At 36.8% G+C, this 24,633-nt stretch overlaps 5 protein-coding genes across 5 annotated transcripts; 1 reads left to right on the top strand and 4 right to left on the bottom strand.

The window, feature by feature from the left end:
- Positions 1-4,021: 4,021 nt before the first annotated feature.
- LOC104090377 (uncharacterized) lies at positions 4,022-8,930 on the bottom strand. Its single transcript, XM_009595448.4, has 2 exons — positions 7,649-8,930; positions 4,022-7,328 (listed from the first exon to the last, which is right to left on the bottom strand). The coding sequence occupies exons 1-2, from the start codon at positions 8,115-8,117 to the stop codon at positions 7,294-7,296; spliced, it is 504 nt and encodes a 167-aa protein (XP_009593743.1). The 5' UTR covers positions 8,118-8,930; the 3' UTR covers positions 4,022-7,293.
- Positions 4,828-5,462, bottom strand: LOC138895267 (uncharacterized mitochondrial protein AtMg00810-like). Its single transcript, XM_070179939.1, has 3 exons — positions 5,370-5,462; positions 5,277-5,281; positions 4,828-5,179 (listed from the first exon to the last, which is right to left on the bottom strand). The coding sequence occupies exons 1-3, from the start codon at positions 5,460-5,462 to the stop codon at positions 4,828-4,830; spliced, it is 450 nt and encodes a 149-aa protein (XP_070036040.1).
- Positions 8,181-8,705, bottom strand: LOC138895266 (uncharacterized). Its single transcript, XM_070179938.1, has one exon. The coding sequence runs from the start codon at positions 8,703-8,705 to the stop codon at positions 8,181-8,183; it is 525 nt and encodes a 174-aa protein (XP_070036039.1).
- A 721-nt stretch (positions 8,931-9,651) lies between the features above and the next one.
- On the top strand, positions 9,652-16,957 carry LOC104090378 (fimbrin-5-like). Its single transcript, XM_009595449.4, has 15 exons — positions 9,652-9,829; positions 10,008-10,154; positions 10,280-10,450; positions 10,959-11,203; positions 11,312-11,483; positions 11,591-11,629; positions 11,721-11,789; positions 12,064-12,180; positions 12,293-12,504; positions 13,507-13,662; positions 13,740-13,939; positions 15,083-15,240; positions 15,319-15,415; positions 15,607-15,698; positions 16,405-16,957. Exons 2-15 carry the CDS (start codon positions 10,068-10,070, stop codon positions 16,558-16,560), a joined length of 1,971 nt encoding a protein of 656 aa, XP_009593744.1. The 5' UTR covers positions 9,652-9,829; positions 10,008-10,067; the 3' UTR covers positions 16,561-16,957.
- Positions 16,958-17,387: 430 nt separating this feature from the next.
- On the bottom strand, positions 17,388-23,631 carry LOC104090379 (BTB/POZ domain-containing protein At2g04740). The gene is made up of 5 exons (XM_009595451.4): positions 22,938-23,631; positions 20,762-21,521; positions 20,389-20,425; positions 20,132-20,265; positions 17,388-17,875 (listed from the first exon to the last, which is right to left on the bottom strand). Exons 1-5 carry the CDS (start codon positions 23,401-23,403, stop codon positions 17,488-17,490), a joined length of 1,785 nt encoding a protein of 594 aa, XP_009593746.1. The 5' UTR covers positions 23,404-23,631; the 3' UTR covers positions 17,388-17,487.
- Between the last annotated feature and the right edge of the window lie 1,002 nt (positions 23,632-24,633).

The raw sequence follows: 24,633 nt of genomic DNA, 5'->3' as shown, positions 1-24,633 counted from the left end.
AATCGACCCGGACCCGCTTGGTCAAAACTCGAGGTTAAGACCAAAATCCACTTACCCATTCACCCCCGAGCCCGGATATATAATTGGTTTTGGAATGCGACCTCAATTTGAGGTCTAAATCCCCAAATTTCTGAAATCCCTAATTTCTACCCAAAACCCCTAATTCTACCATGAAAACTCTAGATTTTTGGTTGGAAATTCATGAAATGTAACGGGTAATTGAAAAAAAATGGTTTAGAATCATTTACCAACACTTTGGAGAAGAAACTATCTCTTGAAAATCGCCTCTAGCCTGTTTTGTTTTTGAAAATGTGAAAAAAATGGCTAAATCCCGTTTTTGATTCTGTTTCAAGTGCTGGGCGATAGTGTTCATCGCGATCGCATGAACACTGTCGCGTTCGCGAAGATCAGCCTCCTAAGGACTTACGCGATCGCGGGAGGCTTTACGCGTTCGCGAAGGTTTAGCCCGCCTTACCTTCGCGTTCGCATAGAGTTTCATAGGTCCCCTGCCAAGCCTAGCTAAAGCTATGCGTTCGCGTTCGCGTTCGCATTCGCGTTCGCGTTCGCGTAGAGCAACTCCCCCCAATGCTCCGCGTTCGCGACCATGGTCTCGCATTCGCGTAGAGTAAAATCCTCCCCAGCCCAGGTTCCCCTTCGCGATCGCGAAAGTGACTAACTATTGGTAACTATAAAACATCATAAACTACCTTAAAATATGTTCACAAACACCATATAAAATCACTGTAAAAACACCATAGAACAAGAAAGAGTTGGGTACTAGTTAAAAAAAATTAAAAAGTAGGTACAGGTTAAATGGGGACGACCAAATAGGGTGCCCCGTGCAAATTTTACGTATTTCAAACTTAAGGTGTTGCAGCCTGGGCTAAGGAATTAAGCTCGCATAATTGGGTTTAACTTGATCTGAAATGAGTTCAAACCAAAACCAATTTATGACTTATTATAAGGACCAACCTCAGGCCCAGGACTAGGCCCAGGTTCTGACAAAAACCCACCTCCACGTGCAAAAGAAAGTACAAAACAAATTGCGTGGCATGTTTCCCAACAAGACTGGTCTCGGTGGAATATCCCAATTGTTACAGTATTAGCGAAATGTTCTGATTATTTACTTAAACACCATAGTTCTTCAAGATTTAAAACTTGAAATTCTTGTTTGGTGGTGAAAAATAGAAATGCTTAAATTTTTAGTTCAAACAGCGATTTAGTGATTTACTATAAAAAGCTCAAAACTCCATTATTGAAACTTAGAAAGTATAAGAAGACAGTGGTTCTTTTTAATTTGGTGTTATTTGACTAAGAGCCCGTTTGGATTGGCTTATTTTAAGTACTTTTAAGCCAAAATAGCTTTTAAGCCATTTGTAGTGTTTGAATAAAGTAAAAACGTGCTTTTAAGCACTTGTTTTTATGGATGAGCTCTAAATTAGAGATTTGGGATTGTTTGTGTTGGTATTTGGTGTGAGTTGAGCTTCAGTTGAGCTAGGTCATGAACTCCATTAATGGAGCAATGTAGCAGTAGCGTGCAAGGAAGAAGGAAGAGAGAGAGAGAGAGAGAGAGAGAGAGAGAGAGAGAGAGAGAGAGAGAGAGAGAGAGAGAGAGAAATTGCACTTTAGTGCACTTAAGGCCAAATAGGTGTGAAGTATAACAAATGGTTTCATGCACTTTAAGGCCAAAAAGTCTAAAGTGAAAAAATTACACTTTAGATGCACTTAAGGCCAAATAGGTCTGAAGTGCAACTAATGGTTTCATGCACTTAAGGCCAATAAGTCTGAAGTGAAAAAATTGCACTTCAGATGCACTTAAGGCCAAATAGGTCTGAAGTGCAACCAACGTTTTCATGCACTTAAGGCAAAATAGGCCTGAAGCGCAAATTGCCCAAAAACAGAAATTTGTTATTCGAATTTTAGCAATCCAATATACGATTTAACATCTAAATCTATTCCAAATGAGTTCAAATTTGAAAAATAATCTCCAAATATCAACAAACCCCAATCATCAATTTGTCAAAATAATAATAAATCTAACAAGTCCATTTTGCAATTAAGAAAAAGAAGAAGAAGAAACCCTAAACAATAGTAAAAAATAAAGTGCCACATCAACTCACTGCTGTAAAACATAATAAACTATCTTAAAATATGTTGACAAACACCATATAAAATCATTGTAAGAAGAAGAAGAAGAAAGAGTTGGGTACCAGTTAAAAAAAATTAAAAAGTGGGTATAGATTAAATGAGGGCGACCAAATAGGGCGTCCCGTACAAATTTTACGTATCGGGGCATTTGCATCTATACCCGGTTTTGGGGTCACAATTGAAGTTATACCCACTTTGCAAAAAAATTTGCAAGCCTACCCACTTTACGATCAACTTCAGACTTATCGGGTCTGAAGTTAAAAAGAATTAGTCTGAAGTGCAGTGCACTTAAGGCCAATTAAGTCTAAAGTACAAAAATTGTACTTAAGATACACTTAAGGCCAGATAGGTCTGAAGTGCAGTAAATATTTTCATGCACTTAAGGTCAGAGAGGTTTGAAGTGAAAAATTATACTTCAGATGCACTTAAGGCCAAATAGATCTGAAGTGCAACCAATGGTTTCATGCACTTAAGGCTAAACAGTGTGAAGTAAAAAAATTGCACTTCATTGCACTTAAGGCCAAATAGGTCTAAAGTGCAACAAATAGTTTCATGCACTTAAGGCCAAAAAGTCTGAAGTGAAAAAATTACACTTTAGATGCACTTAAAGCCAAATAGGTCTGAAGTGCAACCAATAGTTTCATGCACTTAAGTCCAATAAGTCTGAAGTAAAAAAATTACACTTCAGATGTACTTAAGGCCAAATAGGTCTGAAGTGCAACCAACGTTTTCATGTGCTTAAGTCCAAATAGGCCTAAAGTACAAATTGCCCAGAAACAGAAATTTGTTCTTCGAATGTTAACAATCCAATATAAGATTTAACATCTAAATATACTCCAAATGAGTTCAAATTTGAAACATAACCTCCAAATATCAACAAACCTCAATCATCAATTTGTCCAAAACAACAATAAATCTAACGAACCTATTTTTCAATTAAGAAAAAGAAGAAGAAGAAGAAAATGAAGAAACCCTAAACAATAGTAAAAACTAAAGCGCCACAACAATTCACCACTATAAAACATCATAAACTACCTTAAAATATGTTCACAAATACCATATAAAATCACTGTAAAAACACCATAGAAGAAGAAAGAGTTGGATACTAGTTTAAAAAAATTTAAAAAATAGGTACAGGTTAAATGGGGACGACCAAATAGGGCGCCCCGTGCAAATTTTACGTATTTCAAACTTAAGGTGTTGCAGCCTGGGCTAAGGAATTGAGCTCGCATAATTGGGTTTAACTTGATCTGAAATGAGTTCAAACCAAAACCAATTTAAGACTTATTATAAGGACCAACCTCAGGCCCAGGACTAGGCCCAGGTTCTGACAAAAACCCACCTTCACGTGCAAAAGAAAGTACAAAAAAATTTGAATGGCATGTTTCCCAACAAGACTGGTCTCGGTGGAATATCCCAATTGTTACAGTGTTAGCGAAATGTTCCGATTATTTACTTAAACACCATAGTTCTTCAAGATTTAAAACTTGAAATTCTTGTTTGGTGGTGAGTTTAGTTCAAACACTGATTTAGTGATTTACTGTAAAAAGCTCAAAACTCCATTATTGAAACTTAAAAAGCATAAGAAGACAAAGTGGTTCTTTTTGATTTGGTGTTATTTGACTAAGAGCCCGTTTGGTTGGCTTATTCTAAGTAGTTTTAAGCCAAAATAACTTTTAAGCCATTTGTAGTGTTTGAATAAAGTAAAAAGTACTTTTAAGCACTTGTTTTTATGGATGAGCTCTAATTAGAAATTTGGGATTGTTTGTGTTGGTATTTGGTGTGAGTTGAGCTTCAGTTGAGCTAGGTCATGAACTCCATTAATGGAGCAATGTGGCAGTAGCGTGCGAGGAAGAAGGAAGAGAGAGAGAGATGAAGAAGAAAAGCTTTTCTGTATATTCAATTGTATATAAATAACACATACAACCTCTATATTTATAGACACAACTAACCTCTACTTAATTAAGCTAAGGACACTAACTATTGGTAACTAATTCTAACAACATCAACTAACTCTGCCAGCTAGCCTAACTAACTTGACAGCTAGCTCATTTCTTAGCACTACACAGTCGACTTATTAATTCGCACACCCCCCTTCAAGATGGAGGGTGTAAGATGTTGAGCACTCCTAGCTTGCCCAGTAGATACTCATGTTGTATTCTTCTCAGTCCCTTAGTCAACAGGTTTGTCTGCCGATCCTCAGTTCCAATGTGATGTGTCTTGATCCTTCCTTCCTTGATCTTATCCCTAATAAAGTGACAATCTATTTCAATATGTTTGGTCATTTCATGAAATATGGGATTTGCTGCAATTTGTAAAGCAACTTTGCTATCACACATTATATCCACTGGTTGCTTGATAGATGCATTGAGCTCTGTAAACAATCCCATCAACCATACAATTTCTGCAGTAGTTGTTGCTAAGCTTCTGTATTCTCTTTCTGCTGAGCTTCTTGAAACTGTCTGTTGCTTCTTTGACTTCCAAGACACCAATGAATCTCCAAATTTTACCACAAACCTAGTCACTGATCTTCTAGTGTTAGGACATGATGCCCAGTGCATTACAGTGACAAACCAGACTGTCTACATGCTTGCTACTCATCAGAATCCCCATTCCTGGATTCTGTTTGATGTATTTCCCTACCCTTACTGCTGCTTCCCAGTGGGACTGCTTAGGTGATTACATGAATTGGCTCAATGTTTGCACAACAAATATGATATCTGGCCTAGTGATTGTTAGGTATATCAACCTGCCAATCAACCTCTGATAGGCTGAAATGCATGTCAACATTTCATCTCCAGCTACTCCAACATGTTTATCAAACTCTACTGAGGTGAACTTTTGATTCATATCAAGTGGAGTAGCTGCTGGCTTTGTTGATCCTAGACCTACATCACACACCAGTTGAAGTGCATACTTTCTCTGGTTCAATAAAATCCCTTGGTTGGATCTCATGACTTCTATCCCTAGGAAATACCTCAATTCTCCAAGATCCTTCACTTTGAACTTCCTGTTTAAAACATTCTGTCTCCTGAAGTGATGAGTAAGTCATCAACATACACCAACACAACTACAAATTTTGTTCCCTTCTTATTTGTGAATAATGAGAAATCATAGAGACTCTGAACATAGCCTGCATCCAGAAGAGTTTCAGTGAGTTTGAGGTTCCATTGTCTTGAAGCCTGCTTCAAGCCATACAAGGATTTCACTAACTAGCAAACTTTTGTCTTCCCCTGTCTTCTGAAGCCCTGAGGCAGTTCCATATGCACTTCTTCATATAGGTCTCCTTGGATAAATGCATTATGAACATCCATTTGATACATGTTCCATCCCTATGAGGCTACCACTGCAATGACTGCTCTCACAGTTACCATTTTGGCAATTGGTGAGAAGGTCTCATGATAATCTAGACCTTCCTTTTGATTGTACCCCTTGGCCACCAATCTAGTTTTGAATCTTTCAACTTCTCCATTTGCTTTGAACTTTATCTTGTACACCCATTTTGAGCCAATGGTGTTCTTTCCTTTAGGCAAGTCTATTATCTCCCAAGTTTTGTTATCTTCTAAGGCCTTAATCTCCAACTGCATTGCTTCCACCCATCTTTTGTCTTTAGATGCTTCTGCAAAACTCTGAGGTTCTGTCAGTGAAGAAATCTTTGCTACATATATTTGGCAAGATGTTGACAGCCTGCTATATGTTAAATGGTCTAATAGAGGATACAGTGTTGTTCCATTAGCCTTCTTTTGTGTGACATAATCCTTCAACCACAAAGGCTCTTAGACATTTCTGCTAGATCTTCTTGGTTCTTCACTTGTAAGGGCAGGTTCTATATCTGGTAATGTATCTACATCTTGTGGCAGGTACATTGCTTCATACTCTTCCTCACTTACAATGTCATGTAAGTCAGCTGTTGAGTCATATAAGTCTGGTGTCGTATTTGTTTCTCCTTGTGTATGCTCATTTGCTGCATGCCCATTCTGTACTTCCTCGGTAGGTCCATTATCCACGCTAGGAGTTGAATCCACTATTGGTGAGACTGCAGCTTCTTGTGGATGAGAAGTGGATGCAGGTTCAATGCCTTCAGGATCTTCTTGTAGGAAGTCATGATCAGCTGGAAATGGTTCATGATTAACCTGCACACTCCCCCTATCATGGACCATGGAATGTTTCCATAAGGAAGGCTGAACAAAAAAAAATAAGTGCTCCTTAAACACAACATCCCTGCAAACAAAAAACTGGTTAGTAGAAAGATCCAGCAGCTTGTAACCTTTCTGAGTTTCTGAGTACCCAAGATGGGCTGCTGGCTTGGCGCTTGCTGAGAATTTGTTTCCATGCACCAAAGTAGTAGCATAGCAGAGGCAACCAAATACTCTTAAATGGTTGAGTGAAGGTTGTGTATGATACAACAACTCATAAGGTGTTTTCCCATTCAAAATAATAGTAGGAAGCCAATTGATAAGGTACACAGCAGTAGTTATGCACTCTCCCCAATACCTAGTTGGCACATTAGCTTAAAATTTCAGTGCCCTTGTTGTGTCAAGGATGTATCTGTGTTTCCTTTCTACCACCCCATTTTGTGGGGATGTGTATGCACAGCTACTTTGGTGTACTATACCATAGTGATCAAACAAGTTATTGCATTGTTTATTGAAAAATTCTCCTCCATTGTCTGTTCTAATGGTCTTAACAATTGCATTAAACTATGTTCTAAGCATAGAAAGGAACTTCTGCAATGTTACTATAACATCAGTCTTTAACTGCAGCAAATGCGCCCAAGTATATCTTGAATGATCATCCACCGTGGTCAAGAAAAAATGCTTCCTATCATGTGTAAGGAACTTATAAGGACCCCAAACATCCATATGTAATAATAGCAAAGGACTGACACTTCTAGAACAACTTCTAGGAAAGACTAACCTACTTTGTTTAGCCAAAGGAAAAATTGAACAATCCGTATTTACGTTTAGGTCTACCGTTGCATGCTGAAAAGACTTGATATGCTTCATTGTGCTAACTGACGCATGTCCTAATCTCTACTGCCAAAGATGACCATCAAATTCTGGCTTTTGAGTAGTGGCTGCTGATATCTGCTGCAGTACTTTTGCTATGTGTGCATCCTTCGCTACATATAGACCTCCTTTTTCCTTACCAATCCTCCTTACTCTGCCACTCCAAAGGTCCTGAAATACACAGAAGTCAGGATAAAAATGAACTGAGCAGCAGAGTTCCTTTGTGAGTTTGGATACAAACAGAAAATTAAATTTGAAGTCTAGGACAAATAGCACATTTTTCACCTCCAAATCCTTAAGAATGATTGCACTACCAGTATGTGTAATGTCAGTTCTCTCACGAGTGGGCAATTGTACCTATTCTTTTTGTTCACCTTTCAACTTAGTTTTAGAATGCAATAAGTCTAATGAGGCATCTATGTGATGAGTTGCACCAGAATCAATTATCCACTCACTATTAGAACAATTAGCCATTAGAGATGTGGTAATACCTGCTATGTTTACTTGTGGTATAGAAGTATCCTTATACAGTATATTCAGTATTTGCATGTACTTATCCTCAATGAAGAAATGCCCTGCTACTTGATCACAGCTTGTTCCTTTTTCTCCATTCATCTGTGTCTGTTGTTCATGCTCAAAAACACTAGTAGCATTGTTAGCCACAACATGACTTTTTGCCTTAAAGTCCCCTGGATACCCTATCAATTTAAAGCAATTTTCCTTCAAATGCCTATTCTTATGGCAATAATCACATCTCATGAAAGGTTTCTTTTCTTTATAGGATTGTCCTTCACCAGCTTGCATGGCAATTGGCTCTCCTCTAGGAATTGTCCCTCGACCAGCCTGCATAACATTTACTTCTGCTTTAACAGTCAAGGCTGGATATGGGCTTGACCTCTGACTCTCATCTTCAATGATCAGAGCATAAGCCTGATTCAGTGTTGGTTCTGTTGTCTTCATTAGGATTTGTCTGCTTGCTAGATCATATAATTCATTGAGACCACTCAGAAATTGAAGCAACCTCTACTGATGAAGATGCACGATAAAATCCTTTGATTTCACACAGTCACATCCAGGTGAAGGCACCAAGGCATCATACTCTGACCATAACTCTTTCAGCTTTGTAAAATAGGTGTCCACAGAATCTGTTCCTTGTGAGATTGTTGCAATTTCTCTATGCAATTGGAAGATCCTTACACGATTAACCTTATCAAACCTCTCCTTTAAGTCCTTCCAAACTAAATGAGCATCAGTTGCATAAGCAATTCCACTAACTAGGTTCTGCGACACTATATTCATGATCCAGGAGAAGACAATTGTATTGCATGTCTCCCATTCCTCATGTAATTCCTTCTTAAAGGAATCCTTTTTACAAGTACCAGTCACGAACCCTAATTTCCGCTTAGCTAGAAGTGCAATTCTCAGCGTTCTCTGCCACAATCCATACTTTTCAGATCCTGTGAGTTGAATTGGAATCAAAACTGAACTCGGCGTGTCAGAAGGATGAAGGAATAGTGGATCAGTGTGATCGATCTTATCATCTCCCATTGTTAAGCTTAAGAGGAAGAGCAATTACTAGAATTGACGATAAACTTGCACTGCCCGTGTACTCCAAGTCACGACTGCTTTGATACCATGTGAGTTGAGCTTCAGTTGAGCTAGGTCATGAACTCCATTAATGGAGCAATGTAGCAGTAGCGTGCAAGGAAGAAGGAAGAGAGAGAGATGAAGAAAAGATTTTCTGTATATTCATTTGGGTATCAATAATACATACAACCTATGTACTTATAGACACAACTAACCTCTACTTAATTAAACTAAGAACACTAACTATTGGTAACTAATTCTAACAGCATCGACTAACTCTGCCAGCTGGCCTAACTAACTTGACAACTGGCTCATTACTTAGCACTACACAGTCGACTTATTCATTCTCACATTTGGAAGCTTTGTTTTGAATTTAGATCATTTGGAGCATATTCGGGGTCGTTTGATCGAAATTGAAGTTGTAAATTCGAAGAATATTTTATTAAAACAACACAAAAAAATTATATCAATCGGATAAACTTCGATAGAAATATTATATCAATCGGATAAATTTTGATGAACAACTTAATAGACAGGTAAGTAAATATAGCATAAACTCTACCAATTCAGTACAGCAATCCCTGAAGAGTAATACATGTCAACCTGGTACTTGATGAACAACTTAATATATTGGTAGAGTAAATATAACATAAGCTCTACCGATCCGGTAAAGAAACGTTGAAGTGCAATAATTGTGTGCGACTCAGGTGCCATTTTTTAAATACCGCTAATTTTAGGACATTCGGGTGAGACCAACCTCTTATGGGGTCTTTCCTGTCAATCACCCTATTATGATCAATTATAAGTTTATCTTTTAAGTGACTAATTAATTATAAAAATTTATACAAAAACTAATGCGTTTATAGAAGTTAAACTCGTCCAGAAACAAAGAATGGATCAATGGAATAACAAAAATGGAAAGAAAATGCTTATTTTTGGTATAGTACAGTCCCCTGTATTTCGCGGGTCCGATAGGTAAAACGATTTTTTCTCGTTTCATTTTCCTCGTAAAGCAGCAAATGCCAACTTACGTAATCAAGATTCGTCCATCTTCTTCCCCCCACGAGCATTTGATTCTACCTCAGGTTTGTTACATCCTTTACCAATGTCCACAAATCTTCTAATTAATTAACATCATGTGATTATCACATAAAAGTGCACCTGAAATTTATTGAATCTCAATCTGCATGCAAATCATATTGACACCACATTGTCTTTTATTATTATTTTTCTGGCATTGATGTTTTGGTTTGTGAAATGAAGGTATAATTGATCTTGTGCTCAGTGGGGATTGATTTGAAAAAAGCACCAAAATTAAGAAAAATGTCTGGTTTTGTTGGTGTTGTTGTTTCTGATCAATGGCTTCAGAGCCAATTCACCCAAGTCGAGCTTCGTGGCCTCCATTCCAAAGTATGTTTAATATTCTGTTCTTTAATTTGAGTCAGATAATGCAGTTTGTTAAAAGGGTGACCTTTTTTTTACTGCTGGAAATACATATTTTTGTTGTAATATGTTAGCTGAAATTTGGTTTACAGTATGTTTCTGCGAGGAATGAATCTGGAAAGGTCACACTGGGAGATCTGCCGCACGTTATGTGCAAACTTAAGGCCTTCAAAGATATTCTTACTGAGGATGACATTAGCCACATATTAAGCGAGTCATCTTCTGATATGACTGAAGAAATCGATTTTGAATCCTTTCTTCGGGTGAGTTCCACACAATTTCATCGCGTACTTGTAGTAATTTCTTCGTTCTCTAACGTTTTCTAGCAATGTATTTGGTATTCAAACGGAATGAATTACAAACTTAGCTTTAAAGAATAGCTGAGGGTCTATCGGAAACAGTCTCGCTACCTTCACAAGGTAAGGATAAGATCTGCGTACACACTACACTCCTCAGACCCCATTTGTGGGATTACACAGTGTTTGTTGTTGTTGTTGCTTTAAAGAATAGCTGAATAAATAAACATCAAATGTCATAAAGTTCATGGTTCTAATTTACTCTGACATGTTTGGCTTTCATCTTCGTTGCATCGTTATTTCAAGGACGAGTAAAAGCAATGAGCCTATCAACCTGGCTTAAGATGAAGTTCTCTTGTACCTTACTTGGTTATCCTGTTATTTTCTTATCTTTCTTGATGTGCTTCTCATAAGTTCTGTGTCAACTGAAGTGATGGAAAAGATGTAACTATATATATGTGTTTTATATGGCTAGGCGTATCTAGATTTACAAGGACGAGCTACTGCTAAATTGGGTAATACAAAATTAAAAACGTCGTCCTCATTCCTCAAGGCCAGAACCACCACAATTCGTCACAACATTAGTGAATCTGAAAAGACTTCATATGTTGCCCACATCAATAGCTTTCTCAGAGATGACAAGTTTTTGAAGGATTATCTTCCTATTGATCCATCTACCAATGCACTCTTTGATCTGGCGAAAGATGGTGTTCTTCTATGGTAAGTGTTAAGGATGCAACATACAATGATTCTGTCTGGGATATTCTTGTTTCGCTTAATTATTTCACTGGCATGTTTGTTGATCATTTACTAAACCATGTAATGCAGTAAGCTTATCAATGTTGCTGTCCCTGGTACTATAGATGAGCGCGCTATTAATACCAAAAAGGTTCTTAATCCGTGGGAGAGGAATGAGAACCACACTCTTTGCCTCAATTCCGCCAAGGCAATCGGTTGCACAGTGGTCAATATTGGCACCCAGGATTTAGTTGAAGCAAGAGTATGTGAAATCTGCGCAAGTTATACATTACAGTAGTTTTGGGACACAAAAATTATAATTATCAATATTATAGCTGCTGAAGTTTCTTGTGTTTTTTGTTCTCTTAGCCTCATCTGGTTGTTGGGCTGATTTCTCAAATTATCAAGGTATTTTTCTACTATTATACGTGTTCCATATGTTGGTCATGCAACAGGAATTGTTACTCATATTATTTTTGATCTTGTTTTGAAATATCAGATACAACTATTAGCTGATCTCAATTTGAAGAAAACTCCGCAACTTGTGGAATTGGTGGAGGACAGCAAGGTTGCTAATAGTTGATTGGTTTTCCTGTTTTGGTTCTAATGTTGCACCTCCTGGTCACCGGTAAAGTTGCTGCCATGTGATCAGGAGGTCACGGGTTCGAGTCGTGGAAACAGCCTCTTGCAGAAATGCAGAGTAAGGCTAAGTACAATAGACCTTTATGGTCCGGCCCCCGGACCCCGCGCATAGCGGGAGCTTAGTGCATCGGTCTGCTCTTTGTTCTATTGCTGCACGTTGAAATTTATGCTAGATTAAATTTTAGCTGTAAAATTTGCAGGATGTGGAGGAGCTCTTGGGTTTGCCTCCAGAAAAGGTTTTACTGAAATGGATGAACTTCCATCTAAAGAAAGCAGGCTATAAGAAGCAAGTCAATAATTTTTCATCTGATTTAAAGGTGAGATAGTTCTAAAAGTTCGATATCATATTAACTTTTTAGAAAGTGGTAGCATTACATTTCAAAGGAGATTTTTCATTTCCTAAATATGAAGTTTACACTTACACTGCAGGACGGAGAGGCCTATGCTCATTTGTTGAATGTTCTTGCACCTGAACATGGTACAACCACCACACTAGATACTAAAGATCCAACTGAAAGAGCAAATTTGATTCTTGAGCAAGCAGAGAAAATGGATTGCAAAAGATATGTTACTCCACAAGACATTGTAGAGGGATCCACAAACTTAAATCTTGCATTTGTTGCACAAATATTCCAACACAGGTCAGTCTAAGAAGTTCTTTTCCATAGACCAATTATTTGAAATTTCTCTCTTTAAGTTAATAATGTGGAAAATGTGGATACATCCAATATAATTTTTTAGTTTCTTAATTTTATAGTCAAATTTCATAGCAAAGGATATAAGGAGAAAAAAAAATTCCTCAAGATGAAAATTGAGCTAAATTAAGCCAACTCTCAAGTCAGCTTAGTCTTTGTTAAAGTTCTGCAGTAATGTGCAGTCTAGACTAAGACAGGGAATATGAGGCTTGTTTTCCTACTTAACTTATCAGTCGACCGAGTCATGTATACTTTAGCGTGTAATGACATTATATTATTCCAATTTGCATTTTTATGGAGCCTAGGGACTAGGGTTCAATGACTCTGTTCATTCGTAAATTCTTGCTTCTTTAATGTCTTTTCATTTAGTTTCTTCAATAGCATTACATATGTTTGTGCAGTTGTCTATAAATCCATGATGGATATTCGTAGCATGTCTGAAACTGAACTCTAATATGATCAAAAGTTGTGTGATGAATGTTGATGCGGCTGCAACGTGTTAGTTCTGTCAATTTAGTCTTCCAATTAGCGACAAGGATGCTCATAGCAAATATATAAGCATGTCGATTCAGTAGTGAATGTTTCTACTTCTAAGTGAAACTTTTCTAGAAAAAATATATGAGACTATGAAAGTACATATATTGAATGAATGATTATGTGAACCTAGTTTTATGCACTTGATGCATTTGATGAATATTAAGATAATCTAGTTGTTTTCCCTGGAATTAATGCTTGTAGACAACTACAAGATATGCGTAGATGTAATATTCTTGATTTCTGTATGATGGTTTTATACTTCACTGCATCTTTCGCTTGTTTTTAGTAAAATATTTATTAGAAATCGCTGATGATCTTAGAGTAATTAACATGCTAATGTTTATGCTTAGTGTAGTTCATAATGGTGTACTTTCCCATCTATAAAAGAGTCCTCTTTTTACTGTGATCTAGGAATGGATTGTCAGTGGACACGAAGAAAATATCTTTTGCTGAGATGATGGAAGATGATGCTCAAACATCTCGAGAAGAAAGATGCTTCCGGTTGTGGATGAATAGCCTTGGAATTGATACTTACATAAACAATCTATTTGAGGATGTGCGAGCAGGGTTGGTATTCATTGTTTCTTTGATGAATATTATTAGACTTCATAAATATTATTTGTTGATAATACTCTTATGCACAGGTGGGTGCTACTGGAGGTACTCGACAAGATTTCGCCAGGATCAGTCAACTGGAAGCAAGCAACAAAACCCCCTATTAAGATGCCTTTTAGGAAAGTTGAGAATTGCAACCAAGTCATAAGGATTGGAAAAGAACTGAATTTCTCCCTTGTCAATGTAGCTGGAAATGATATTGTACAAGGAAACAAAAAGCTCATATTAGGTAATTTTCTATCAAACGCAGGAGTGGCTCTAGGGTAAGGCCACTAAAGCTTTTGCTTTAGGCCCCCAAAACTTTTTCTATTAGTTTTAATTATTTATATTAGTAAGGTTTTTTAAGTTAATAAAACATTAACATTTTGTTACAATACACTACGTTGGTTCTAGACTTCTAGTTATCAAATATTTTATTACTATTTTAACTCAAATTTGTAAAATATTAGATAATGTCATACAGTGGAATACTTAAAACCTTGAAAGAAAATTTGTTAAAACCATACAATTTTTTCTTGGTTATCTAAATTAATCATGTCTATTTTTTCAACCGTTGTCACGTTACTAATGTTATTTACTCACATCTTAAATTTTTGCTTTAGGTCTCCAATTTCATTGAGCCACCCTAGCTTTACGTCCCAATGTAGCTAAACTTTCCTCGTTTTGACATATCATGCCCAGAATATCCCCCGGAGTAAACAAATATGGGGCATTTCCCTATGATCACATGCAATTATCTTATTTCATTATATGTACTCCTTCCATTGCAAATTCGTACATTTACAGTTTAGTAGTCCTCCAACATCTGTGTTCATTTTCCAAAAGTAGAAAAGCTTTCACACTTCTTATCGAGCACAAGGGTCACTTAATGCTTACTTTTCCACTCCATCTTCTTAAAACTATTATTAATTTATAAATTATATAAGGTAACATAAGTTCTCTTAGCAATGCTTTGGCTTTTGACCTTTCAGAGTTCCTGATTCAAAACATTGAACAGTCGACAAGGTGAATGAGTGTCTGGATACTAAGTTCGAAGTGTTGAATAGCTTTAAAATTATAATATTATTAAGTTTGTCATTGTTAACCAATGCTGATTCGTGTTTTGATTTGATTTATTATTCATCCTGATGTGTGTTCGCGCAAAAAAAATTCAGAGTTTCCAAAATACAGGGAGTATGAGCATCTGATGTGAACTTCATTTTCATGCTTAAATTTTAAAGAGCTTACTTTGTTAATATGCAAAGTAGATTGTTTATAGTGAAGATGATAAATATTACTCCTACAAACATTTGGTAATTTGCCCTCGAAATTATCTAGCCGTTATTAGTTATTCTATTCTTAGAGAAGTAAACGATTCATTTTCTGTTTTCAGCCTTTTTGTGGCAGCTAATGAGGTTTACAATGCTGCAACTGTTGAAGAACTTGAGGTTTCATGCCCAAGGAAAGGAGATAACAGATGCTGACATCTTAAATTGGGCAAACAGTAAAGTGAAGAGTGCAGGCAGAAAATCACAAATGGAAAGCTTCAAGGTGATGAAGAAAGCATCAATTACTAATATATCTGTTTCTAATTTCACGACGTCTGAGTTTTCTGTTTTGTTTTGTTAGGACAAAAGTCTATCAAATGGGATGTTCTTCCTAGAACTTCTTAGTGCAGTGGAGCCAAGGGTCGTGAATTGGAGCGTTGTAACTAAGGGAGAAACAGGTACACACTTGAAAGATTCAGAAATAGAAGATTCAGTATATCCTCACCTTGTTCCCCAGTGAAAAGATCATGGCAATTGGAAAACTTGGAAGAATATATTTTCTTCTCTTTTTGGCTGTGATTAAATGATCTGAACAACCTTTTTCTTTGGGCTTCATAAAAATGCTGATGATTCTTGATTGCAATTGCAGACGAAGATAAGAAGCTTAATGCAACTTATATAATCAGTGTTGCGCGGAAACTTGGATGCTCCATCTTTTTATTGCCAGAGGATATAATTGAGGTACCATATGATATAACGAACTGCTTTCTTGTACCTGCAATTTTCATATAGACTAGATGCTCATTATCTGGTTAAAGGCTTCATTTTGTTGCAATTAAGTGCTTCCATTACAGATGTCAGAGGTTTAATTATGCTGCTATGCTATAATGTAATAGAGCAGTGGTTATACATTCAAACATGCCATATCGTGCAGACAAGTTATATTGAATGCTACAACTCAGATTCATTCAGAATAACTCTTCCAATGAATCGCATGAAAATCAATTTAGACAGACCTATGAGATTAGTGATAAATAATTTGGATTTTTATTTAGCATTACATATCAAGAATGAGATGTTTGCAATTCTACTAACACTTTAGGGCCTTATTGATACAACTAAAACCCGAACATTAAAGTTCGAACATTCTTTTTTAGCGCCAAAAAAGGAAATTGCTATAAAGCAAAGTGGCATTTTGTAGAAGCTACGATTTCTACCAAAATGCCACTTTTCTTGCTATGAAATCATAGCTTCCACGCAATAATATGGTGTTTGCATCTTAGCAATTTTCTTCATTTCTTGTCTATGAAATCTTAGCTTTCAAAGAATGGTATGGTGTTTGCATCTCATGTCTGCCAAAGATTCAACAGACAGCCTTTTGTGCTGAAGAACAACATACATATTTTTATCTTCTTTTCCTTGACATGTTATTGACTTTGGCAAACAGGTAAACCAGAAGATGATCCTTACTCTCACAGCAAGCATCATGTTTTGGAGCTTGCAACACAAAGGTGGAACGCCAGAGACCATCCTTGAAGAAGACAGTGCTGCTTCCGATGAATCTCCAGCAGCAGCCGCTGATGGTGAGAATGCTTCTTCCTAAGTCAGAAATGGAGCAGCAACAAGACAGATAGAATTTCATGAAAATAAATAGATAACATCGTTCATATTGTCACTCATGGGTGGGAATGCTTCTTCTGATTTGGTCCTCAGCCTTTGTTTTCAAGAGGACAAATCTCATATAGTTGGTCAATATGTCTTGTCAATTACCTATATAATTTGTTTAGTCGCTACTATTTATCACCACAAAGTGGTTAGGGTGGTAAAAGGGAAGAAAAAAGCAACTGTATATTTTTTTTTCAGAATCTTTAGGCTCCCTGGATTTAACAGAATACCAGGGATTTCAAATAGACAGCTATTGTGTTTCCTTAATGAAACTGATATGAGATGTGAATGTCAGTCTCACCGTCTGAGATTTTTAAAAGGGATCTTTACATAAATAGCCGGCCGGATTTACTATTCTTTTTCTAACATGTATACATAGATTATACTCTAATTATACGGTTATACATATATTATTCATCCGCCGACTATTTTAGTTTAAACAATTGAATGAGTGGCTATTAGGTTAATTCTTCTTTTTTGAAAGCCAGTTTCAATGGATTTCAGATCCTTTTACTTCAGGCATAATTAAAGTCCTTCAAATATTTGTTCTATCACTAAGAACAACATTATGGGTCCGGAATTCCGTTTCTGGGTAAAATATGAAAAAATATTAAAGAACACAGTTTCAAGACTCAAGCAATTATCCTACTGTTTATTTATGTAGATTGGTCCTCTGGTCAAGTACAATTCCATGGATCAGGTCGTTAAAAGGAATTAAAAGAATAAGAAAAAAGACATTGTTCCAATCGCTAACAGGGGAAGAACTTCACATATAAGATCACTTTTATTTCCTGCTGTAAAATCTTCCTTTGCTACATTAACAAACGGCACATCTATAAGATTCAAAAAATAGAAAAAATAAAATTCATACGAGTTCTTGTTCATTTGGTACAACTACTGAAAATGACACGACATTACTTGCGTTACAATCAAGTCCATCAGCTTTTTCTTGTTCTGCAATATGCATGAGCATCTCAAGGCGCTTGTCAAAAAGTAATGCGCTCTCGTCTCTCTCATCAAGTTCAGCAGCTTCAGCTTCGAGCCATTTCTCTCGCAGATCATCCAACACATTTCCTTCAGCTGTGTTCATCTCAGCTCCAGGAGCACTCGGGGCAGTAGTACGGAGTGAGGAATCACCAGATGGTGGTGGGAGGGTCAAAAGCATTGCCCTAAACTCTTGAGTATCCGCAAATGTCTCAAAATTACATGCCATTGCGTCTAGACAATGCTCCCGAATCTTAAAAACACCATACCTAAAAGTAAAAAACATAAGAACTTAGACTAATTAAGCAAAATTATACAGCGGAAATAGCCGCGAGACACGGTCTTAGATTGGAGCATTCTCTTTTAGATCTCCTATAATTCATCTAATATTTACAGACTGGAGAAACAGCACCCTAGCTACTTTCTCTTATATGACAGGCTTGGATACTGAGCCTTTTCCAAGATGCCACGCCAAATGACACAGGAATAAATTTCCTTTTGTTAACCAAGTCCACAATAGGCTTGGATCAAATTGATCATATGACATGTCACCATCACGCAAAAGCTTCCTAAATGTATTTCATACATCTCCTGCTGATTCAAGATCATCTCATATCTCCATATCGGGAGAGAACTTTCAAAAGACCACACTGGAAAAATGCCTATGAGTGTGATACATTAAGCAGAACCAGAACCAACATGCCAGTGCTCAGAAGCTAATGACGTTGGAGAGTTTTTATTTTATTTTGAGTTAATACCCTAAAATCTCCCTAAACTATCAAGTTTTTGTCAGTTTCCTACTTAAACTATTCGGTGTCCCCAAAACCCCCCTAAACTATATTGCCCTTCATATTAAAAACCCCTCATTGCATTCTTCGAGGTGCGTCTAGTACACGCTCCTAATTGTCTAAAAAACGTGCTATGTAGCACTACACGTGGCTATTTAACTCAGCCTAAAACTCGCCTAAACTATCATCTTTTGGTCAGTTACCTATTTAAACTATCTGATGTCCCCAAGATCTCCCTGAACTATATTCCCCTATATATTAAAACCCCATGTTGGACTTTTAATGGTACGTTTGTCTAACTATATTAACTTATGGTTTGTACAAAGTTTTTAGATAGTTTACTCATGATGTATTACTCTCGAATGATTGACTAATTCTAGGAGTTTTGACCAAAATAATATCTAATGTACTGTGTTAATTTTAGGTTTAATTGTGATTGTGCTTTATGCTAGACTCCAATTAATAAGTCCTTATTTATATTCACTTTGTAGCACAGTTAAAATATAAATAAAGTCATATAGTGTTGTATTTCTTAAAAGTCATCTTATATTACATAAAAAAGATTACACAAAATAAAATTTTGCAAATAAAAAATCAATTGCCCAGCAATTACATTCTCTAATTCCAGATTAGATAAAGAAGGTTCAAGAGATTTAACTTTATTTTTTACAAGGTGCTGAATTTAATAAGAAAATTTAAATTGGTATTCTTTCAACAATATGTGTAAGACATGAAAGAAGACTAAAACAAAAAAGAAAAAAAATAATTTCAAAGGAAACAAGAGAGGGAGAAATTTTTTAAGAGGAAACCCATACGGAGAACTGAAGAAAAAAGGTTAAAAAATGAAGAAGGTGAAAAACAAAGAAGAAAGGTGAAAAAATAAGGAACAACAACAACAACAACAACCCAGTATAATCCCACTAGTGGGGTTTGAGGAGGGTAGTGTGTACGCAGACCTTACCCCTACCATGAGGTAGAGAGGCTGTTTCCAATTGACCCTCGGCATCCTTCCCTCCAAGAACTCCCCACCATGCTCTTGGGGTGAAAAAATAAGGAAGAATGGTGAAAAATGAGGAAGAAAGATGGATATAACTGAAATACGGAGAATATTTATTAAAAAAATAAATTTGAAAGAGGGTTAGACTAATTAACCATTATTTTCTGTTAGGTGGGCCATTTGGATGTCTTTTTTTCAGCTACCACGCGCTCCCAAGCGAGTATCTACACATGTTATGCCAGGTCAGCGACGAGGGGGTTTTAATACGAGCGGCAATATAGTTCGGGGGGTTTGGGGACACCGAATAGTTTAAGTAGGAAACTGACAAAAATGTGATAGTTTAAAGGGGTTTTAGGATATTAACTCTTTTATTTTTAATGTTTCTTGATAAGAATGTTGGAGAGTTTATTTCTCCAGGATTAAGTCACAACTGATTCTGATTTTTACGAGGTAGCTTTTTTTCTTTTCCATAAACCAAATGTTAGGAGCTTGGGAGCAGTTACCATAATGTTATTCTCAGTTTTTAATGCATATTACACTAACTCTTGCTCTTCCAGCTAGACAGTATTAGATGATTAATGACAGGACTACAACACCAAATCAAACTTACATACAGGAATTTTAGCTGTCAGTTTAAACATCCAAAAAGGTTGATTAGAATATGGTGATAATCCACAACCAAAGAGATTAAAAAAATTCCTAAACAAGGAATATGACTGAAGAAGACAGATAGCACATACATGTCTGATAATACCAGCCAATGGCACAACTCAACAGGAGGAACCATTTCCAAATGTGGCAGCAGTGCATCTGCTACGACACGTTTAAGTGGAAACAACAGGTACCTCGAAGCAGCATCAAACATCTCTTCAGCCTGATAAGATTACGTGCATCATAAATTAAACTATGTGAGCAATCAACGCAGTGGAGAAAGAGACAGAATTTCCTATTCCTTAGAAGGATAGCTATTCTACAATTAGAAATTCAAACAGCATACTTGATCAGGGTCAATGTCCTTTAATCCATCAGTATACCTGGTCAACAAAAATATGATTTTGTTAGCAAGAGGTTGAAGATGAAACAAGCGCAGCTGAAAGCCAAGTCATATGAGTCACATCAAAGCGAGTTTGTGAGTCATACAGGTTATCAGTGAAAGGTACAATCACATCAATGCTGTTGATGATGCATGCAACAGACACATACTGCAATACAGCAGAGTAACTCAAGTTCCTTTTTCTTTTTCTATTTTTTTTTTTTTGGGGGGGGTTTGGGGGGGGGTTTAGGCAGCAAAAACAGTCTAGTTTTAAACGTTCTTATTATTTATTTTCTTTTCAAAGAAAAAAAAAAGAAATGAGAAAACGATAACTTACATATACTCTATCATTTTCTCAAAAGCTCCAACGGTCAAATCATGTTCCTCAATGCATGGAAGTGCATTATCAGGTAAATGATCTCTCCCTTCCGGAAAATCCTTCATCCGTGACAACCTCGCTTTAAAATATTCAGACCTTGATGCTAAGACGACTTGATGGCAACGAAAGATCTTCTTATCAACTCTGACACAAACATCTGCCAGATCATCTTCATACTCACTCATCTGCATTGAACTGACAAGGCATACAAGACCATCAACATCAAGATTCAAGTTCTGTTCTCTGTTGGAATTCACAAGAGAAATTTGAAGGATTTTATGCAAAGCATTTGGAAGACGGTCCCCTTCTGGGAGAGAGATTCCCTGCAAGATGAACCGCTTTTGGGAGTTATCCACATCCCTTAGTGCTTTGTACTCGGCATATTTTTGATGAATCAATTCTTTCTCGAGGACTTTCTGTAGTGAATGGCATTTGCAAACTTTGCAAATTCTGACAAGATCTTCCATGTCATCTACTGCTATATCAAGTCTATCGGAATAAAAGAAGTGGACGAGGCTATAAAGAGCATGATAAGACAGTTTTTCCCTAGAGAACCGTATTTCCTTTCTATCCTTCCACTCAGTCTGAAATTTCTTTTTGAAGAAAGGCGACCGCGCAGTCAAGATTACTCTGTGAGCTTCAATAGGCCTACCATGCGCATAGAATACAACATCCGGAGGGAAGTGGCTGAGGCTGGATCCTCCATTTGCTAAATTACCTATTAATTATCCCAGACCACCATGTCATTTTTGAGTGCATGAAGACAATCTGGACAAAGAATCAGAGAGTGTGATATATGCATACAGCTAAAGAACCAAAGTAGAATATCCAGTGAATCCCAAATTTTTGATTAGCTCATGTAAGAAAAGAGTAAGCAAGATAAAAACACCATTACAAAAAGTCATGAGTTCCCTATCATTGGAAGATCTAATAAGTACAATCTATTCACTTATACAATCACGGATAACGCAAGAGGCTTCACCAGGCCTATAGTGAGAGCAGAAGTCATTCACAAGCCAAGGTTGAGTGATCAAATTCTGTGTCTAAAGATTCAATACCAGAATAGAACAGTAATACAATGGAAAACTGAAGTACAGATGAAACACATGAAGAGATTTATGATTATTACACTATCATAGTGCAATAGCTAGTCAGGAAGTCATATTAGCAGACTGTGTATTTATTTTTCACTTCTGGTAGCCTAGGTATTTCTTCCCACGTACTAAGATTCCCAAGTAGCAAGGATTCTGAATTCAAACCCAAATTCCTGTAAATAGTGGTTTCTCAGCCTTCTAAGTAAACTTTCTTTTAAAAAACAATAATTAGCTTTCTACACCCAGTAATTCTGTGACGTAATTACAAGACAGAAGCAATTACAAGGAGGCTGCATTAAGAATGGTGTAATGAGCTCAAAAAGGTCAACCATGGCATCAATGTCATTTGCAATAGCCATGTTGAACCAAAAAAAGAGTGAAGATATGCATCTGTATTTAATACTATTTACAGATTCTGATTTACTCTAAAAATTCTTGCATTCCTTTCTTTCCATATAGTCCACCATATCACCGAAGGGATGGAGTTCCAAGTTTTCCTCTTTGCCTTGTTTCTACAGAGACTCTCTTATAAGTGGGTGAAGGAAATATTCGGGACAGTTCTTCCCATATTAGTATGTCTTGAAGTGCTCGAATATCATTGTTTAGAAATTAAAAGTCAACGGATATTAAAGACAAGCAGATTAAACTTCAATCCTACAATGGGTTCTAAAGTCCTTCACCTAAATGAGCTGGTCAGTTCACATAAAAGCCCTGTACTCCATACTTCAATCTCAAAGTTAGACCATTTTCCCTTCCTCCAGTGGCGGATATTATCTCTAAGGCATTTCTACTTCTTGTACATAAGAAAAGAAAATACTGTGCCTCAAACTATTTGGGACTGATGCATATCAGTTGTTGTGGTAAAAAGAACACACTTTATCCAGTTTCTATAGCAGATCCTTTGTGCTACTTTATAAAATTACTTTACATTCTCAACACACACACACACACATCCAGGTATGGATAACCAAAGATAATCAAATTCAGTACTATTTACAAAAAGAATAAGCAAGAATATAAAGCTCAATATGCCCACATACCCGAAATAGGGATTTGACCTTCAGATTGTTCCAAATAGTTCCTATTAGCCCAACAAGCCAAAAAGGTATCTCTTAAAGCAGCTTGCAAAGGGCCAAGCGGCGGAGGACGAGCTTCAAAGGCTTTAAGCAATTTCCTAACTTTAAGATTAAGGGCAGCGTAATGGCAACGGTCACCATCAAAAGTATGTTCAGAACAAATAGCACCACTCTCCAATAACATTCGGGCAGCGTCAAGGTGACCGGCAAGACAAGCATAATAAAGTGCCACTGAATCCCATTGGTCTCTCGCATTCACGTTCACACCTAACTCTAAAAGGTACTTTAGCCGGTCGACGTCACCGGCTCTTGACGCTTCGAAAACGTCGCCGTATGGGACTTTTTTTAACGGTAGACATGACTTGAAATCCTCAGGGTTTAAGTCTATGTCGTCGAGGTCAGACATAGTAGTGAAAGCGTGTGTAGACATGACTTTGAGGTTGTTATTGTATGAATTGGGATTTTCAATTTGAGGGGTTTGGTTTGGAATTGTTGGAGTGGAGAAAGAAAACGGGTAGTTACAAAGATTGAGGAATGAAGCTATGGCGTTGGAAAATGACGAAAGTTTGTAGCAGAAAGAAGTAAAGGATTGACAAGGAGAACATGGGAAAATGTAGAGTGGGGTCGGTTTATGGCTGTAAGCCTGTACCCTTCGTTAATTGTCGTATATTTTCATTTTTAGCCTCTAATAGCCAAAAAAAGTATATTTTTGAATAGCCTCCGTTCACTTTTACTCTACTATTCTAAAAATATATTTTCACTTTTACTTGTCCACTTTTGCATATAAAGAGAAAAATAATTTATTTTTTCTATTTTGCCCTTAGCATTAGTCACTCATTTTAAATCTATTAAGAGTATACACCAATTAATATGGGTATCATGGCAAACTATGCACTTTATTTATTATTTCTTAAGGGGCGTATAAAGTGAATAGTGGACAAGTAAAAGTGAACGGAGGGAGTACAAAAAATATACAAATTTTATACATTTTTCTGTTATTATTTTTTCAACGGCTATATAGTGTCATTTTTCCTTAATCGTTTTGCGTGGACCGGTCGACTTCTTCAGGAATTTTCATAAACCACTATTCTTTAGTGTCTATTAATTTCATATAGCTACCATATATATAATTACTTCCTATAGCTACTGTTTAGTTGTTACGGTAGTGTATTCACATGTATTCGTGTTGTTGTATTCATGAATACAACAGCAAAAAGTGCCTAAAATTAGTGCAGTCCAGCTGTACGCGCATGTGTTCACATATATTCGCGACATGTATTCATGAATACAATAGTAAAAAGCGCCTAAAATTAAGGCAGTCCAACTGTACGCGCATGTATTCACGGTGTTGTATTCATGAATACAGCAGTAAAAAACGCCTAAAATCACGGCAGTCTAGCTGTACGCACATGTATTCGCGCCATGTATTCATGAATACAGCAGCAAAAAGCGCTTAAAATCAGGGGAACGCGTATGTATTCACATGTATTCGTGCTTTTGTATTCATGAATACAGCTGTACGCGCATGTATTTGCGCTATGTATTCATGAATACAGTAACGGCAATCCCTTAAAAATAGGTATGTCCAGCTGTCTAAGAGAGAAAAAAAACATAAATAGCGTATTTCATGCCTTATTTCATGCCTCAATGATAGTATATA

This window comes from Nicotiana tomentosiformis, chromosome 7 (genome assembly GCF_000390325.3).
Source record: "Nicotiana tomentosiformis chromosome 7, ASM39032v3, whole genome shotgun sequence".
Lineage (NCBI taxonomy): Eukaryota > Viridiplantae > Streptophyta > Magnoliopsida > Solanales > Solanaceae > Nicotiana > Nicotiana tomentosiformis.
This window is presented reverse-complemented; position numbering and strand designations above follow the sequence as displayed.